Source organism: Carassius gibelio, chromosome B6 (genome assembly GCF_023724105.1).
Source record: "Carassius gibelio isolate Cgi1373 ecotype wild population from Czech Republic chromosome B6, carGib1.2-hapl.c, whole genome shotgun sequence".
Lineage (NCBI taxonomy): Eukaryota > Metazoa > Chordata > Actinopteri > Cypriniformes > Cyprinidae > Carassius > Carassius gibelio.
Window position 1 is genome coordinate 10,358,204 of NC_068401.1, and position 19,124 is coordinate 10,377,327.

The following is a 19,124-nucleotide window of genomic DNA, read 5'->3' on the forward strand; positions in this document are numbered from 1 at the left end:
TATATATATATTTTTTTTTTTGATTGACTGATTGCATAATTACCATTTAAATGGATAATTAAGTCCCAGGCAACAATTTCCTTGTACTATCTTTATGCATAATTTAAACTCAAATTTTTTTTGCTGCCTTTTTTGTTTATTTGACCATTTTTACTTTTCTTTTACTATTTTGCAAGAACGCATAGCTAACAGCATACATACTACAGGGTTTTTGCGGTTTTTGAAGGTAAATTTAAGACCAAGTAAGAGAATTCAAGAAATAAATTGAATGCAACAAAAAACATTAATATAGGCTCTAAATGTTAACGTCTTGTATTAGCAACACTTCAAAGTAATAAAAATAAAATGTACATTTTTCAAAATTAATTTTATTTTGATTACTATCACACTGCAAAAAAACATTTTTTTAACTAGTATCCAGTATTGTTTTTGAGTTCGAAAGTCTAAAGATTCTTAAATCAACGTACATTTATTTGTTTTAATAGAAACTGATCAAAATGGAGTAAGTTTGATTAAACAAGAACTTAAAGGGGTCATATGATGCAATTAAAATTGTTTCCTTTCTCTTTGGATTGTTACAAGCTCTACAAGAAGATCTGTACTGTAAAGTTGCAAAGACTAAAGTATTAAATACAAAGAGATAATCTTTATAAGTCAACCGAAAATGGCTCGTTCTAACACGTCCCCACATGTCTACGTCACGATGTGGGAAGATTTGTATAACGCCGCCCAAATGTTCACACAAAGAATTTTATTCTCGTGTGGTCTGGCACTTCTGACTCACAGCCTGTAAGTACATGTCTTATATTTATAGAATTTGCCACTGATGATTCAAACGCAAATTTTAAGCAGTGTAGAGTAGCGCTTGTTGTTTGTCATTCCTTCATTCACAAATGCAGACATGGTTTTGTTTAAACAGCGGAGTATGCAACAATGCATAAAAAGACAGCATAAGTCATTATAATCATTAATTATGTCCCCATTGGATGCAACAAATGGTTCTTTTGTAATGTGTTTTATTGGTTTTGTCTCGTTCTGCTGGGAAATGGCATCAAAGTATGGTAAGGGGCGTAACATTTTCATCACACGCTTAAGGTATTCAGCCAATCACAATGCGCTGGATAACTAGCCAATCAGAGCACATCTTGCTTTTTTAGAACGATAAGCTTTGTATTTCTTATCTTTCATTACACCAATTACACAACATAATGTTTTTTTTTTTAGCAACGTCATATGACCCCTTTTTTCTCAAAAAAAAAAAAATCTTTGATTTGCATCTGTAAGTGTATCTTAGTTTAAGGAGATCTAGATATTTATATTGGCAAATGTTATACTTGACTTTACGAATTTAAGACTTTTAAGGCATTAATATTTGGAAGGGCACATTAAGACGTTCAAGAACCCTACACTAGTATGGACAGTTATTTTGTCACTGAAAATGGTTCCATAAGAAACCAAATCAAAACAGTAAAAGTCACTCTTGGAAACAATTCTTGCCTCATCAAAATACAGTTGTTGAATGTTGCATATTTTGCATCACTGACTAGCAAACAGTACATTATCCAATACGTAACCTCCATAAATGAATTATTATCATCAAGAGAACTATTCTGGACAAGTGCTCTACAAAATAAAGTGATATAGGAACAAAAAAACAAGTTAAACTCAAAAGACCTTTAAACAAAGAGGAAACTGCAAGAATATAAAGGCCTGTTATTCATATCTAATACCATACAAAATGGATTTAACCAGAGGAACTAAATAACAGCCAAAGAAAACATTTTGGCAGCAAAATAAAACCAAAAAAACAAGGAATAGCTTAAGACAATACATTTCTTTTTAGATTTAAGGCGCAAGCGACTAATAAAAATGATGGAGGAAGTGAATATGAAAATGAAATCTAGACGTAGACTGCGGAACAGAGAGAGAGAACTGGGGTAAAATAAAAAGATGAACAGCAAAAAAAAAAAAAAAAAAAAAAAAAAAAAAAGCAATTCAAAGAAAAAAAGAGAGTGAACTTAGATGCATATGGCAGGTATTAGCTGAACAATCAAGACAGAAAAGAAAGAATAGAAATATATACAGACAGACTGGGGTATTTAGATGAACTGACCCAATTTAAAAGGATGTATGAAACAAACATGTTCTGAGGTTTTCATAAACTATTTTCATTATACAAAAAACTCTCTGCTGGTATTCATACCATACCATTCGCTGCAGCTATGAGGGGCATAACGGTGTTATGTGGGAGAGAGGGGGGCGGTCAAGCAGTTCTGCAGGACATTTAGCTCATTGTGACCCAAAAGCAGAAAGTAAGACTGTAAGATGTTTGTGAGCACAGCCAAGCAGGCCGAGCTACAGTACTAACATTGTGATGAATGGGGGAATTTGCAGGAGTGAATGGGCCTGTGACTGCTGTGAATAACGCTGTTCTCCATGCTTGAGATACTGGAAGGCCTCTCGGGCTCACCATCATCAGAGTGGTGAATGATGAAAGGCTCTTTTGTGACTGGGCGCACACTGAATGCGTCTTCCTTCGGGTCTGTGTCCAGTCTAAAAGCCCCAGTGCTTTTGTGCATCTGTCTTTCTCTCTTTCTCTCTTTTCTTTTCAAACGGTTTCACAGAGTAGCAACAACATTAGAAGCAAGCTATGGAAACCAAAGTGTGCTGCCGAGGAACTCAGAATAAACCAATTCCTTAGAAACATGGCAGAGTGCAGTGTGAAGTTATAAGCAATCTACTAGCAAATAAGACGCCATTTTGATAATATAGGAATTGGCTTAATTCTAAAATGTATCAGTTTGGATTTACATTAGTGGATACTTTGAATTAATATCGAAAAATTAAGGGTGGTATTTATTAAAAATCAATTAATAATAAATAATAAAAAGAATCAATCAATTTTAAATCAATTAGATTTAAAAAACAGATAATTTAAATGTGTGTATATATATATATATATATATATATATATATATATATATATATATATATATATATAAAATTTAAAGCTAGATATAAATCTATTTCATAATTGTTGTTCAAATATAATTGATTTTATATAGAAAATATATTAAAATAAAATAAATAATAATAAAAATTTCATTTTAAAAAGTAAACCATTTTTTTTCATTTTCATATTTAATTGATTTTATATAAAAAATATATTTAAAAAATCTATTAAATAAAAAGTAAAAAAATCGATTCGATTTGAAAACGTAAACGGATATTTTTATCTGTTTTATATTTGACCGATTTTAATTTTTTATTACATTTCAATTCAAATCAATTTATAAAAATTTGAAAAGAATTAATAAACAGATACAAATCTATTTCATAAATAAATAATCGTATAAATGTAACTGATTTTATATAGAAAACATTTTAAAAATAATATAAACAAAAATGACTAAAATAATCAATTAGATTTGAAAAGTAACTTTAGCTAAATTTAACTGATTTAAATTTTTATTATATTTATAAAGAAAATAGTGCAAATATATTAATTTGAAAAAGATGAATAAACATACATATATATTTCAGAAATAAATGAATACTTGTTCAAAAATAATTTATTTTATAAATGTCATATATATATATATATATATATATATATATATATATATATATATATATATATATATATATATATATATATATATATATATAGCAAAAAGACTGATTTAATAAATGCGTGTGCATATGTGGTCTTACCTCATAGGCCTGGGGGCTGGTCAGACACCGAGCCAGAGGACCGCAGCAGGCCGGCAGAGTGGAGGTCAAAGGGGGACCGCTATGGGTCAGGATAGGCTTCAGGTAACTGTTCTTGTGTTAAGGGAAAAAGCTCTGCTGAAGTGTCAATGTCAAGCAGACATGAACCAAGAAGAATTCACACACTGGACTGAAATATGGTGGATATAAACAGTTCTTAAAACATTATGTATGTTCAATTCCAAAAACAACTGGAAGCATGCAGGTATGGTAAAGTCACCGCCATGCAGTAGTAGCTTGTAGAGTACTCACATTAGCTAATCATAGCTTATAGTTTTCTACCAAAAAAATAAAAAATAACTTTAACTGTATGCATGCAAAAGAGCATCTTGGACAGTCCTCTGGTAAAGTAAATGATGAAATATTTTCTGGCTAAACTACTTAATTCATAACAGCCACAAATCAACAATGACTGCAAGACATTCAACATTCATCCAAGTCAAACACTTCAAAACAGGCAATCAATTCAAACCATTCAAAAATAGCATTGCTTATAATGGAAGCTCACAAAAACTCAGCATGGCAGCAGCAAGCGCTCATCTCGAAACTGATATGATTGAGACTCAGCCTCATAATCATGGAATAAACAGATCATCATCCTCTTAAATAGTTCACCCAGAGTCCAGCACACAGATCTAAGCAGGACAGCTAGTGCGCATTTGGCAGCAATACAGAGGTTTTTTATTTTTGATAGACGGGGATAAAAATAGAGAAGGCAGCAGTTAAGTGCCGATGGCTTGAAACCAAGAACACCCCGTAATGGATTTGGAAGCATATTATATCTTTGAGGGGGACCTAAACTGGATGTCCCCTACAGAGTTAGAAAGAGTTCTGACTGCAAAATACCTCTGTAAGATGTCCAATAGCATGGTCCTGCACCCAAAGAGAAACAAAACAGGCAGCAGGCCTTCTGGAAAGCACACAAACATCCTTTAATTCACTCCTAAGGGTATGTGCAAAAGGAACTGAATGTTGTTGTGTAGGTTGTTGTGACAGTAAGACACACACTTGTAAGCTGACAAGCATGGCTGTGGGCGCAGAGAAAAATCACAAGCTACGATTTCTAATAAACATCTGACATAAGCTCTGAGGACCTGTGAGTTCCCACATGAGAAGCTGGCTGTACAGGAAGTGGATTGAGAAGTGTGTGTGTGTGTGTGTGTGTGTGTGTGTGTGTCACTTTCGCCTTTAAGCATTATATCCGTGAGCTAAAAAAAACCCCATTTCTTTTCTATTTTGTTCCTCTCACCACCCACGACCGTCTCACTGAAAAGATATGGCTACAGTAAACCTCTCAGCACAAAATAAGTGCAGTGGGCGAGCCCTGCTGAGAGCTCAAGAACCATCGATTAGCTTCATTCAGGACTCGAAAGCTTTGTGAAAATAAACTGCAGCCATTTCTTTTGACTTTCTGTGTAAAGAATGTCAGTAATGACATTTCCAGCGGCTCGTATTGAGGTGAGGAGCTCAGACTGGAGCTTTTTTTGGAGTAGGAGTTGCGTAAGGAGGGTGATTCTTGTCAGTTCGGGGGTTTAGAGGCTCAGTGGAGGCCTCAGAGGAACTCCAACACTGATCAAAACTAACTATCCTATGAAATCTCAGAATTATTAAGCCTTTCCTCACTCTGCATTTATATTCATCTAGATCTGGGGTTTCATCAATATGTGTCTCTCTTTTGCCATTGTATGTGGTGTGAGAGCAGATGTCTTTTCCTAGTCATTTGCATGGAGCCAAAGTAATCTCACTGGCTAGGCTCATGGAAGAGCAACTGTGAAAGAGAAGTTGTGCTCAACCGTGCATGAGGTCCTAATGACAAGACCACAAAAGCGTGCAAGTGTGTGTTGTTGTGAATGGCATGCTGAAAAGGATACTTGTGGTCAAAAGTATACCAAAGTCTAAAAAGCCAGGCACTCTCTTGCTTGGTCTTGCTCTGTTCTTCGGACTGGTTTCCATCCTGAGGACAGAAAGAGGAAGTAAGTGTGATTTGTTTAATCTATGGCAGGGTTATGCAAACTCACATGTCCATATACATATGTGTGTGTGTGTGTGTGTCTATACACACACACATACACACATACATATACATATATATATATATATATATATATATATATATATATACACAGTCGTGGCCAAAAGTTTTGAGAATTACATAAATATTGGAAATTGGAAAAGTTGCTGCTTAAGTTTTTATGATAGCAATTTGCATATACTCTAGAATGTTATGAAGAGTGATCAGATGAATTGCATAGTTCTTCTTTGCCATGAAAATTAACTTAATCCCCAAAAAAACCTTTCCACTGCATTTCATTGCTGTCATTAAAGGACCTGCTGAGATCATTTCAGAAATCGTCTTGTTAACTCAGGTGAGAATGTTGACGAGCACAAGGCTGGTCTGGAGATCATAATGTCAGGCTGATTGGGTTAGAATGGCAGACTTGACATGTTGAAAGGAGGATGATGCTTGAAATCATTGTTCTTCCATTGTTAACCATGGTGACCTGCAAAGAAACGCGTGCAGCCATCATTGCGTTGCATAAAAATGGCTTCACAGGCAAGGATATTGTGGCTATTAAGATTGCACCTAAATCAACAATTTATAGGATAACCAAGAACTTCAAGGAATGAGGTTCAATTCTTGTAAAGAAGGCTTCAGGGCATCCAAGAAAGTCCAGCAAACGCCAGGATCGTCTCCTAAAGAGGATTCAGCTGCGGGATTGGAGTGCCACCAGTGCAGAGCTTGCTGGTGTGAGTGCATCTGCCCCTTTCCGATTGTTTGGGGCATCTGGAAAAAGGCTTGTCCGGAGAAGAAAAGGTGAGCGCTACCGTTAGTCCTGTGTCATGCCAACAGAAAGCATCCTGACACCATTCATGTGTGGCGTTGCTTCTGATCCAAGGGAGTGGGCTCACTCACAATTCTGCCCAAAAACACAGCCATGAATAAGGAATGGTACCAAAACACCCTCCAACAGCAACTTCTTCCAACAATCCAACAACAGTTTGGTGAAGAACAATGCATTTTCCAGCACGATGGAGCACCTTGCCATAAGGCAAAAGTGATAACTAAGTGGCTCGGGGACCAGAATGTTGAAATTTTGGGTCCATGGCCTGGAAACTCCCCAGATCTTAATCCCATTGAGAACTTGTGGTCAATCCTCAAGAGGCAGGTGGACAAACAAAAACCCACTAATTCTGACAAACTCCAAGAAGTTATTTTGAAAGAATGGGTTGCTATCAGTCAGGATTTGGCCCAGAAGTTGATTGAGAGCATGTCCAGTTGAATTGCAGAGGTCCTGAAAAAGAAGGGCCAACACTGCAAATACTGACTCTTTGCATAAATGTCATGTAATTGTCAATAAAAGCCTTTGAAACGTATGAAGTGCTTGTAATTATATTTCAGTTCATCACAGAAACAACTGAAACAAAGATCTAAAAGCAGTATAAGGGACCAGTATAATATATATATATATACACACACACACACACACACACACACACGTTTAAATTAAATGTATGCATTTATCAGACGCTACTTGCATTCAGGCTACCATTTTTCCTAACATGTGTTCCCCGGGATTCGAACCCCCAACCTTGCGCTTGCTCTACCACTTGAGCAATAAACTTTAGCTTTAGCAAATATTGAACAATTAAGACAATTCAAAACACAATTCATTATTGTGGCAAACAAGTAAATAGTTGAACAGATGTAAAAAAAAAAAAAATATATATATATATATATATATATATATATATATATATATATATATATATTTATATTGTCACCCCATCAGTAGCGTACAGCAAACAACAATGCATGTTGCAATCAAGTTTGTCAATTTGGAGTTTGTCAATCTGGAGTTTTTCATGTTGAGTTTGTCAAAACCTGATACTTTAAATGTCAAAAGTCTGTCTTTTTGGCAAAAGGGCTAAAAATGGTTTAATTTTTTTAATGTAAAGACATTATATTATGTTTTATAATATTATATTATATTACAAAATGGGTACTTTTTACACCTTTAGCGTCATCAAACGTTAATCCACTACTGGTCACATAAATACCAGGCCATATGGAGAAATGGTCTGCAAACTTTTAAATGAGTGGAACAGAACCTGATACTTAATGGTTTATCCTAAATCACAGTACACACACTCAATATTCATCCATAATTTATCCACAATTTGCACATGTAGTAAAAACCTCTTTCCAGTACATTTATTCCAGTTCATCTAATGTCACGAGTTCAGTTTCAACATCAGCTTCAATGCACTTAAAGAGATTACGGATTAACGCCATCACAAACAAGCTCACAGTAACACTACACTGCAACCTACCCTAAGCTTGCTATATTCCTTTAGCGTTAATACTATAGTGCAGACCACTGTTTATAAGATAAGATGCGTGACAAAGATAAAAAAAAATGTACTTTAACCAAAATAAAACTGTACAAGTTATATAGGGTTGTCATTATACCAAAAAATTCATTAAATCTTTAAAATGTTTATATGACGGCAAGAAGTAATATGCTAGTAAATACACTACTTGATAAAAAAAATTAATACAATATTAGCATAAATATTAATAAAATTAAAACTATGGAATGAAATAATAAAGACAAATCTATTTTCATTAAAAATTTCAACATTGTTCTTTGATTAATATTATCTATATTTATTAACTAAACATCTTTTCACACTGAAGACAATTGAGGCACTCAAACACTACTATTAAAAATGGTTCAAACATCCACTGAAGCTCCAGAAGGAAACAAAATGCATTAAGAGCTGGGGGTGAAAACTTTTGGAATTTGAAGATCAAGGTAAATTGTACTTAATTTGTGTTCCGGGAAACATACAAGTATCTTCTGTTGCTTACGAAGGGCAGAACCGAATGGAAAAAATATATATTTTAAATATATATTTTTTATATATTTCAACAAAATAAGAAAAATTTGAAAAACCTTCATCATGTTCTCTTAACTCTTAATGCATCTTGTTTCCTTCTGGAGGATCATTGAATGTTTGAACCTTTTTTTAATAGTTGTGTTGAGTGGACAACTGAGGACAATTGTGTGAAAAAATGTATCTCAAAATCCTACAGTCACTGCTGGAAAGGGTTCAAATATGCAAAGATGCTGGAAAACTGAAGAATCTGCAGGACCTTAAAGATTTTTCGGAAGAACAGTTCTCAGTTTAACTGTTCAGAACAAACAAGGGACTCCTGCACAACCATCACAAAACAAAGACAGTCGTGGATCATCCAGGTAACCACACACAATACTAAGAACCAAGGGCTCCCAAACTTTTGAGGTTATTTGAATAATTTCAGCAATTTGTTTGTCTTGTGGACTAGGTGTAAACATCTTATGTACAATATCTTACTCAGGACAGTACTAAATAAAAAATAACATGCATTTAGTATGATCTCTCTTATTTCTTTGAAAATTATGCATATTTTCACAGATTCTGCAAGGGGTGCCCAAACTTTTGAGCCCCCACTGTAACTCTATCAGATGCTTGTGTTCAAGATGGAAACACCAAGGGTTTTCAAAAGGGAGCTAGAGAGAGAGAGAGTGAGAGAGAGACAGAAAGGCCTCTAAGCATGTTTTCTTCATGTAATAAAGACTTCCCAGAAACAAACTAATGTCTGTTCAACAATTTACTATCTGGCATTAATGTTGAGTAATAATTTACAGTGGAAAATTAAAAGGTCCTCTCTCCCGAGTTTATTGTATTCTTAAAGGGGTAGTTCACCCAAAAATGAACATATGGTCATCGTTTACTCACCCTTATATTGTTCTGAACCTTTATGAATTTCTTTCTTTTGTTGAACACAAAAGAAGATATTTTAAAGAATGTTGGTAACCAAACAGTTGCTGAAAGCCATAGACGTGCATAGTATGGGGGGAAAAATCCTATGAAAGTCAAAGGCTACCTATTTGAAAAGAAACTCGTACAGGTTTGGAAAAAATTAATGGTGAGCAAATGATGACAGATTTTTGACATTTTGGGTGAGCTATCCTTTTGGGAAGACTTCTGTGAATCTGGTCCAGAGTGTTTATTTCATGAATCTATGAACCAACGTACCAAGAAATGCATTTGACCACTAATGGTCAGTCATAAGCACAAGCAATCGTCAACATCTTTATTATTTCTGCATCAACTTTGTACCAAAGTACCAGTACTTTGAGGTCCTTAGTGGTTATATCAACAGCGCATGAAGTCTGCGTTACCTTTTATCTCTTTATTGGTTAGTGGTTCAACAGATCACAAATCTCATGGTTTCTGACCCACAGATCGGATCAATTTTCAGATCAGCAAGAAAAGAAAAGTATTACAATTTAACTTGCTTTCCATTTATTACTTAAAGCAAATTGCTTCTTTGACACCACAGCAAATACTACTAGATTAACTAAGAAAGTTTAAAAATGATTAAAGAGACAAAAGAACAGCCAGCAAAAAAATAAGAATATAAAAAATATAAATATAAAAGAATGTGTTACAAATAAAATAAGGTTGGTAGTATTCAAATACAGAAATTTCATAATTACAGAAAATAACACAGCAGAGTGTTCACTTTATAAATTAAATATAGATTTTTAATTACAGCTGCTTTGTAGTTTGATGATCATCAGCAGCAATATTTATAGGCCACTGTCCCTTTAAGACCTGATGCACGGAACCGATATAATGATGCCCATCACAGCGGATTTCTTTCTCAGCTGTTTTTATCCACTTGAGACATAACTGATTGCGTTTACCTGAATAATTGTTGAGATGGGTATTTTGTATTCATTTTATGTGTTATGTGTCTGTTCAGAAGATTCAGAAAAGGATTCAGTTTGGTGTTCACGCGCCGTCTAAAATGCATGTGCGCGCTTTATGTGTGTGCGGCTGAGCACGTAGAGAACATCGTGAGAGTAACGAATCGATTTTCCTTTCTCCTATTCTCTTTGGAATTGTTTAAAATCCGCTTGCTTGTGTTAATATGAACAAATGATAAACTTATACTCTACTATGGTTAAAGGTGCAATAAGAGATCTTAGAAAATGATAACATTAGCCTGATAGCACTGAAAGCGAACGTTCCACCCTCTCTGCAATTCCAGTCCAAAGCCACGCCCCCAGAACACATGTATGCTCACAGACCAGAATACCAAAGACAACATTACTACAATAGGCTACATCAATGTTTCCCAATTCCAGTCCATGTTCTGAAGTGAAGTAAACCCCTGCTCAGGGAGTAGAGACCAATGAACATGGCGTAGGGATCAAATCGATTGGAACACGGTTCATTCACAGGGGTAAGCAGATACATACATTGACAGAAAGGTAGGAAAGCTATTTAAAACGCTCGGATAAAATGTTTTGATTGGATGTACATATCTTGGTCCTACGCCTTCCACAGAATATATAAATACATTTACACCACTTAACTTGATGATTGCTATCGGGATGTGAAGAGACTTTCGATCATTAAAGCAAAAAAAAAATTCTGAAGTCAATCACCTATTGCACCTTTAAATTTTGCAATTAATCCGCGGATCACATGTGTGCCAAGCCTCGGGTCTTGGTCCGTACAGATCACAGATCAACGATGATCTGTTTAACCACTTTTATTGGTGCATGTTTTCGTACTTTCAAAAACACACCCACGGTTTTCAACACAACATGCGAAAGGCTCAGAGGTGTCAAGGCTGTTTAAATAGTCGCTTTTGAAGGGGTTGAATTTATCTTATGAAAGATCACTCCACAAATGACAAGCGTGCACCTTTTTTTAAGAGGCCAAAAACAGGAAGGATAAATTTGTGTGTGGTTTTTTTGGTAGCTACATATGAGGTCTTAAGTGTGAAAGGAACAGAATGACGGGGCAGCAATTCAGAACATGAGCTTCACATATTCGTAATGTTGCTGATAATTGACAATGCAGAACCATAATACGTGGTTTCTAAGGCACTGCAAAATTCTTCCTTTAATGCATGTCTAGAGAACATTATAAGACTAATGGCTTGAAAAGTACTAGATCACATTTCCTTTGTTGTACAGTTTGAAGCATCACTTTTCTATAGCAAAAATAAAATACTTGGTAAAAGCTTCATTGGCAGGAGGACAGAAACATATTGAGAGACTTACTCCCTGAAGGACCTGGAAGCTGTCCCCACATTGCTGAAGATCCTGATCAGGGTCCACTCCAACTCTGAAAGAGAGAGAAACTGCACATCAGTCTGCCTGTGTGCATCTGTGATATGAGCTTTTAACCCACAGTACATACGCAGCCAAATAGATCACAACCTTTAAGCAAAGCCCACAAACGGCAGCAGCACGAAAAGATGAGCAGGCGAAATTGACTTAAGCAGAGCTATACTAATCATGTCACAATATCATTTCACAAAACATGCCTACTGCAGCAAGGCAAGGTTTCCACTGAGAAGAAGTTACTCAGCTAGTCACAGGCTTAAACATTTAGTTTTTGACAATCTCATTAAAATAAAACAACCCAAAAATAGCATGTAAAAACAAAATCAACAAAGGAACAAAATATTGAAAATATATCTGATATATTAAATACATGGAAGGAAAGTACATAATATAGAATACACAACAAGTATAAATGCACTTCATGACTGAAGCTGCTTAAAGGGGGGGTGAAATGCCCGTTTTCACTCAATATCCTGTTAATCTTGAGTACCTATAGAGTAGTACTGCATCCTTCATAACTCCAAAAAGTCTTTAGTTTTATTATATTCATAAGAGAAAGATAGTCTGTACCGATTTTTCCCGGAAAAACATGACCGGCTGGAGGCGTGATGTGTGGGCGGAGCTAAAGAATCACGAGCACCAGTAGACTTTTGCGTTGAGAGCGTCTGTGACATTACCGTGAGGGAAAAACCATCATCCAAAACAAACCATGGCTTACAGTCAGATTCAGCCGTTTATTTATGATCCAGAATCAGATCCAGAGGCTGAAACTGAACGAAAGCAGCAGCAGTAACGACTCGCTCCGGGTCTCCGGCATGGGAGGAGACGCACTAACAAGGAGGCAGAGATATTTGAAGCAGTTTTACTCACTGCCTGCGGTTCCAACACACGATCGTGACCCTATTTCCATTGGGATTGCATCATCCTTAAGAAATAAACGATACGCAAATCCGTCGTCAAACTGGGCCTTGTTTGTAAAACAAGCATCTTCGAAATGCAGGGAACAAACAAAAACACTTGCACAACTCCGTTGATGCTCTGTAAAAATAAACTCCATCCACTGGTCCCTTAATGCTGTTTTTTATTTTGGTAATCTGTGCAGGGTTGTCTTGCCCTGGCAACCAAAAACACACTTCTTTTGTGACTTTTCGCGACGCTCTCGCTCTGATCAGTGAATCGCTCTGATCAGTGAATCGCTCTGATCAGTGAATGTCTGTGCTCAGCCTCTCAGTGCTCTGCTATACGGGAGCGCGCGCTCTTCCGGCAGAAGTGCCCTTAGGACCCATATAAGGAAATTCCGCTCCATCTAACGTCACACAGAGCCATACTCGAAAAAAACTTTCCGAAACTTGTGACAAACCGGAAGGAGTATTTTGGGAACAAAAATACTCCTTCAAACGTACAACTTAATTTTTGAAACTTTGTCCATGTTTAGAATGGGAATCCAACTCTTTAACAGTGTAAAAAAACTCAGTATGCATGAAATAGCATTTTACCCCCCCTTTAAACATTTAAGTCGAATGTAGTATAAATGACCATTTTGGTGTTATTTGGTGTTATTTTTAAGGTCAAATAAAATATCAATATCAGATTAAAAAAACATTTAAGTATTAAATTTACTAAAACTGAAATAAACTAAGTTAAAGCTGAAATATATTTTAAAACTAATAAAAACACAAAATTACTAAAACTAAATATAAATTGAAAACATGTATAAATCCATGCAAAGTAATAAATTTTGTTTTCTTTGCACACAATAAGTATTCTCGTAGCTTCATAACATTACAGTTGAACCACTGATGTCACATGGATTATTTTAATGATGTCCTTACAACCTTTCTGGGTCTTGATCGTGTCAGTTGCATTGCTGTCAATGTCAGGTAAGAAAGCTCTCATATTTCATCAAAAATATCTTAAAGGGATACCCCACCCCAAAATTATTATTTTTTACACAAAGAAAACAAAAATAATGACTTTATTCAACAACTAGTCTCCTCTGTGTCTCTCCACATCACCTTTGCACCATTTTGGAGAGCATCTCATGAATGCAAGTAACTATGCTCCTTTGTTTCAGCCACGCTGCACTTTTTCATTCAAATTAAAGCGAAAATACACATAGAAAACGTATACTTGTGTCGCAGCTGACACAGAAGAGCATACACTGCTTGCGTTCAGTGTAATTGTTCTCCAGAATGGCACTACGGTGATGCAGAGAGATACAGAGGAGACGTATTGTTGAATAAAGTCGTTATTTTTGTCTTCTTTGCGTACGAAAAGTATTCTCGTCAACTCATAACATTATGATGCTTTTCATACTTTTCTGGATCTTGGCAGTGTAATTTACTTGGCAGTTAATGGGACAGACACAAGACTCCCGATTTTCATCCAAAATATCTTAAAATGTGTTCCCGAAGACGAACCAAGCTTTTACAGGTTTGGAATGACATTAATGACAAAATTTTCATTTTGGGGTGGAGTATCCCTTTAATTTGTGTTCCGAAGATGAACAAAGGTCTTAGGGTTTGAAATTACATGAGGGTGAATAATTATTGATAGAATTAAATTTTTTAGTAAACTATCCCTTTAATATCAGATCATCCCTGTTTGCTTTACGCCAAAACTGCCTTTTCCTATGTAAGTGAACGGTCCTTGGCCAGAATAAACAAATGTAAAGCGGAACAAACTTGTGTTGAGAGCCAGACATGTTCTCCCATTCGCTTGACTGGCTGAAATACGAGGAGAACCCAGCAGACCTTTAGAGCTCAGAGGGTGAGACTTTGCTGAGATAAGTGATACACTAGTGAACTTTCACTCTGGCCTTTAAGTACATTTACTAATCTTTGATCCTTTGGCTCGTCTTTCATTCTCCCTCTCAATTAGAACAGTGGATATGACGCGGCCGCTGGCTTTTGAACCACAAGGATCAACAGAGACTTCATTGTGAAGTCAGACAGAGCTTGAGGGTTAGCAGATGCTCAGGCGTTCTGAGCCTCTAGTGCAGCCCATGTGGACAAGTGCCAGTGAAAACAGAAAGAGCTGACTTATTATCTGTCTTTGCAATGACAAGCAATTAAAACTTTACTGAACATCTTATCTTTTTAGAGTCAGCAAGGAATATTTGTCTCCCAAAACGTGGGTTAACATAAAAAACAGTTAACATACTTCTGCCAATACCAGGGTTTAATTTCTAGGTGCCAGACTGGGTGTCTTTACAATCTGCTGTTGTTTCTATCACGTCTAGAGGAGAACTGTCTGTTAAACAAAAAAGAGTTTCCTCCCTAGTGGTTTATAGAAAGGGTGCCCAAGTTGCCCAAACAGGACTTACAGCTCTGGGTTACAGATCAGGGAAAGATTTTCAATTTAATTTACACTGGAAACAGTGGCGAATTACGGAGCTTGAACTTTGTTGAAGGAATGTTTGTAGCTAAAAATCTGTATTTATTTATTTATTTATTTGTGCTAAAGACTTGCGAGTTGAAAAATGGAGGGTCTCAGAGAAAGAACAGCAAGAGACAACAAAACAGGAAATGTAATACAAGGAAATTGAACAATATCTTGAAGTTAAGTAATACTGGCTACTGCAGCTGGAGGTTGGGCTTCATTTAATGGCCACACGGAGGTCAGAGGAGCCAGTTCCAGGACAAAGCAGTCCTCACTGTCAGCCTGTGTGTGCGTTTGCTAATGTACTAGAGCCAAGCAAGCCAAGGACGGCAGATTGTTTTGAATGCAGGTTTAAGAAGAAGCTTATTCATTTCGAAAGACTAATCTTTCTTTTGATGCCTTGGTATTACTCCGCTGCAGGCTTAAGCCAGGAGGATGTCGAGTCTTTTCCAGTGAGCTTTGTGTCCAGATTTCCTTTAGCACCCCAATGTGAGAACAGGAGTGACAGCACACACACATTCTTCAAAGTGACTCCCACCAGTTTTAAATACAGCCCTGGAAGAAATGGACTGGCACGTCATGGAGACTAACCACTAAGAACAAATATTTGAGTGTGCAAAGGAAGTTAACTTAAAATAATAAAGCAGAAAATATATTAGATTAGACTAGACTAGAATGTTTGCATTGAAATTCCAGTCACCATTTTTGTTTTCCGGCCTAAAAAAAAAAATTAACAGTACTAGTGTATAAACCCTTTGTTTGTGGAGAGACTCTTGTGAAGAAAACAAACAAAAGCTACAAATAGAAAATATACATTTGTGCCATCTGTAACCAAATAAAAAAAAAGATTCTAATAAGAATTTCTATAGATATTTGCATAGATATTTTCAGCCCAGTGTCCAAAATAGTTGATTGGAGACAGGAATTTTCATTTCTCTACAGGATAGGAACAAAAGCAAAAAAGATTTGCAGGAATACTACTGTAGAAATAGGTGTACAATAGGAATATGTGCTTAATTAAAGCAGAAGCCCAGACATCACAGTGTCAAACTCCAACGCAAACGACTGCTTCTAATGTGCATTTACCAGGTGAAGTCAAAAGGTCACCACCACCTGTACAAGTGTTCAAAGTCCATCATCACCTGATGTACTTCCACAGTCTCTGCAGCAGACGTCACTCCGAGCCTGACCACAACACAGAACTCTTGAGACCAGCCCTGAAAACATCAAACATCCTAATAGCTTCAACTGAGAAAAGACTCTCTGAATGCAAAGATTGGCCTTTGTGTCTATGTATTGGTCTTTGTGTTTCTCGGTACGCATGAAGGAATTAATTTACAAAAGAGTGATATAATGGTTAAATGCTCCTCATAGGCATTTGTCGAACAGAGACAGAAGTCAAGTTATGTAGGTCAAACGACATTTAAACTCTTTCTGTAAAACATTCCCATTTCCTTTCTGATTCATGAAGTATGTTTGGGCCTTCACATTCCAGCTCTGAATTGGCTCTCTGTGTGTACTGAGCTCAATGTTTAGAGAGCAAGCAGAACCTCCCGGGACTTTTCTAGAAAAGGCAGAACTGGCCAGCACAGAGGAAATAAGCTAAACCAGTGCTGAAGAGAATCGTCTGGCTTAGGTCTTGAGCAACAGACAGCCTCCAACCACTGTCAGGCCATTTCCAAACTCTACATAAGCTTTTTTACGTTTTCATACAGCAGTTTGTTAAAATGAGAATAACATTAAATATAAAATTGTAATAATATAAATTAAAATAAAATAATATAATATAAATTGAAATATTAAAATAAAATCAATAGTAAAGTAATGCAAGGGTCAAATGAATACTTTTATGAAAAACATCATTAAATGTGGATCTGAAAGTAGCCATGCTTTGCATTCTGATGCGTTTTATTTTTTGCAGCACTCAGACACTACATTGACAAATGCCTAAAGTACACCATCGATTCCAGTTTCAAAAGGGAGCTATGCAAAAGCCTCTCTGTAATCTCAGGGGACCTGGTCTTCTTGAATAAAAGCAGTGGCACCCCATCTGTGTCTTTGAGCTAAACGTGAGCCTATTCTTTCATCCACACTTAAGTACTGTAGCTTTGCTCATTTTGTTTTCAACAAGTTATCTGATTGCTTATTTTAATTGCACATTGATTAGTCTGCAGTTGCCCAAAGCAGGAGACAACCACAGTCAAGTTAAGAATAGTGTGTACGTGTGAGTATTGGAGAGCAGCCCTCACTCAACATGGAAAAATGAAGCGTGAGCCAGTCTAGGGGTCAACTGTAGTGCATTTCTGGAAATGGAAACCCTTTGAGGGTTGAGAGAATAAGAGAGAATAACCTCGATCAAATTTAACTGAAAAGTAGAACAACAAAAGGCCAGCGGTGGAATCCCTAAATGCTCAGGAAGCACAGCTGGCAGAAAAATCACTACTGTTAATACACTAATGCACCCTGTGACCAAAGGATTGTTAGTCTTGCTGTGCAGAATTTAAAATAAGAGAAACTCAAAATGTCTCTTTAATCCGGCTGTTTAATTGTCTTATTATTGTCCTACATGCAAAATTCATGAAACTAAAATTGCTATGCTCTAATACTAAGTGAAAACCTGTGCTAATTAACAATTAATTCAACTATAGTGCTGTAGAGCAACCGCCCTCACTGCATACAGAGGGAAATTAAAGGCCCTTCTGAAAGAAATCAATATTAGCATCCATTACATTGTTTCACTGCAGAAACTCTTAAATCTCAGCTTTGCATATGGTCCATGTGCATTTCCATGCTGTGGTATACATATCACTGTTAGTATGTGGAATTTTTTACCCATTCACATAACATCAGTGAAGTCTTATTGCAATTTACATGAAAAGTTTTTTCAAGGGCAGTAATGCACAGCTCTGATAGTTACCTTTTCTTTTTTGATGCTACATTATAACTTTGCTTATTGTTCAACTGTGATGTGAAAAGCAACACACACTAAAATGCTGATATTGTGCTTTTTTAAATATTGGTTTACTGGTATGCCACACAAACCTAGTCATTCTGATGTGGCAAAAAAAAAAAAAAATATATATATATATAGATATGGAGTATATGGTCTACTTTTCTCATTTTTGGCAATTATTGCCATGTACTTTAGGTAAAGTATCCCCTATTGTTGTTATTTTACAGTATTTATTAATATTTAAAAATGCTTTCAATTTTATATTTTAAGCTTTCATTTTAATTTTAAGTTTTATATTTATACATATATTTATATTTAAAAAAAATAATTATTTTAGTTTTAGTAATAACAATATTTTACTTATTTCGGTTAATTGCCATGGCATCCAATATTTACATTTTATTACAGTTTTTATTAAAAATGATTATTTATAGTTTTAGTTAACGATAACAACACTGGTTGCAATGCAAAAAAAACAACAACAACCATTGAATCATGTTCTGGTAACATGAAGGTGTGTATATGACAGAATTTAAATATTAGGCAGAACTATCTATTTAAAGAAATTCCTCATGCATTTGACCGGTTATCTTTATGGCTGCTCGGCATTCAGTGCACATGCAAAACTCTGCAAATGTTAGTACATTATGAACATGATGCATAAAAAAGCCTCCATTAAGAGTGTTACGTAGCAGCAGGAGACTCGAGACAATTAGTGTTATGAACGCAATCTATTCTTACTCCTATCCGGTCTTAATTCCAGTCAGCCGACATAAAGCCAGTCATTAGCTCTCAAAGCCATTTAGTTGGTGTTTGAATTTTTT

At 35.9% G+C, this 19,124-nt stretch overlaps 1 protein-coding gene across 4 annotated transcripts in view; it reads right to left on the minus strand.

Moving 5' to 3' along the window:
• The window catches only part of LOC127959336 (sodium/hydrogen exchanger 7), a 47,119-nt gene that overhangs the window by 3,496 nt on the left and 24,499 nt on the right, over window positions 1-19,124 (minus strand). For 3 of the 4 annotated variants that reach the window (XM_052558438.1, XM_052558439.1, XM_052558440.1), the window contains exons 13-15: window positions 11,901-11,964; window positions 5,643-5,725; window positions 3,715-3,820 (exon numbers count right to left, since the gene is read on the minus strand). In XM_052558438.1, coding sequence (XP_052414398.1) covers window positions 3,715-3,820; window positions 5,643-5,725; window positions 11,901-11,964 — 253 coding nt within the window. Of the gene's footprint in view, window positions 1-3,714; window positions 3,821-5,642; window positions 5,726-5,908; window positions 7,065-11,900; window positions 11,965-19,124 lie in introns of those variants that run through there. The other variant, XM_052558441.1, reaches the window with a different exon arrangement.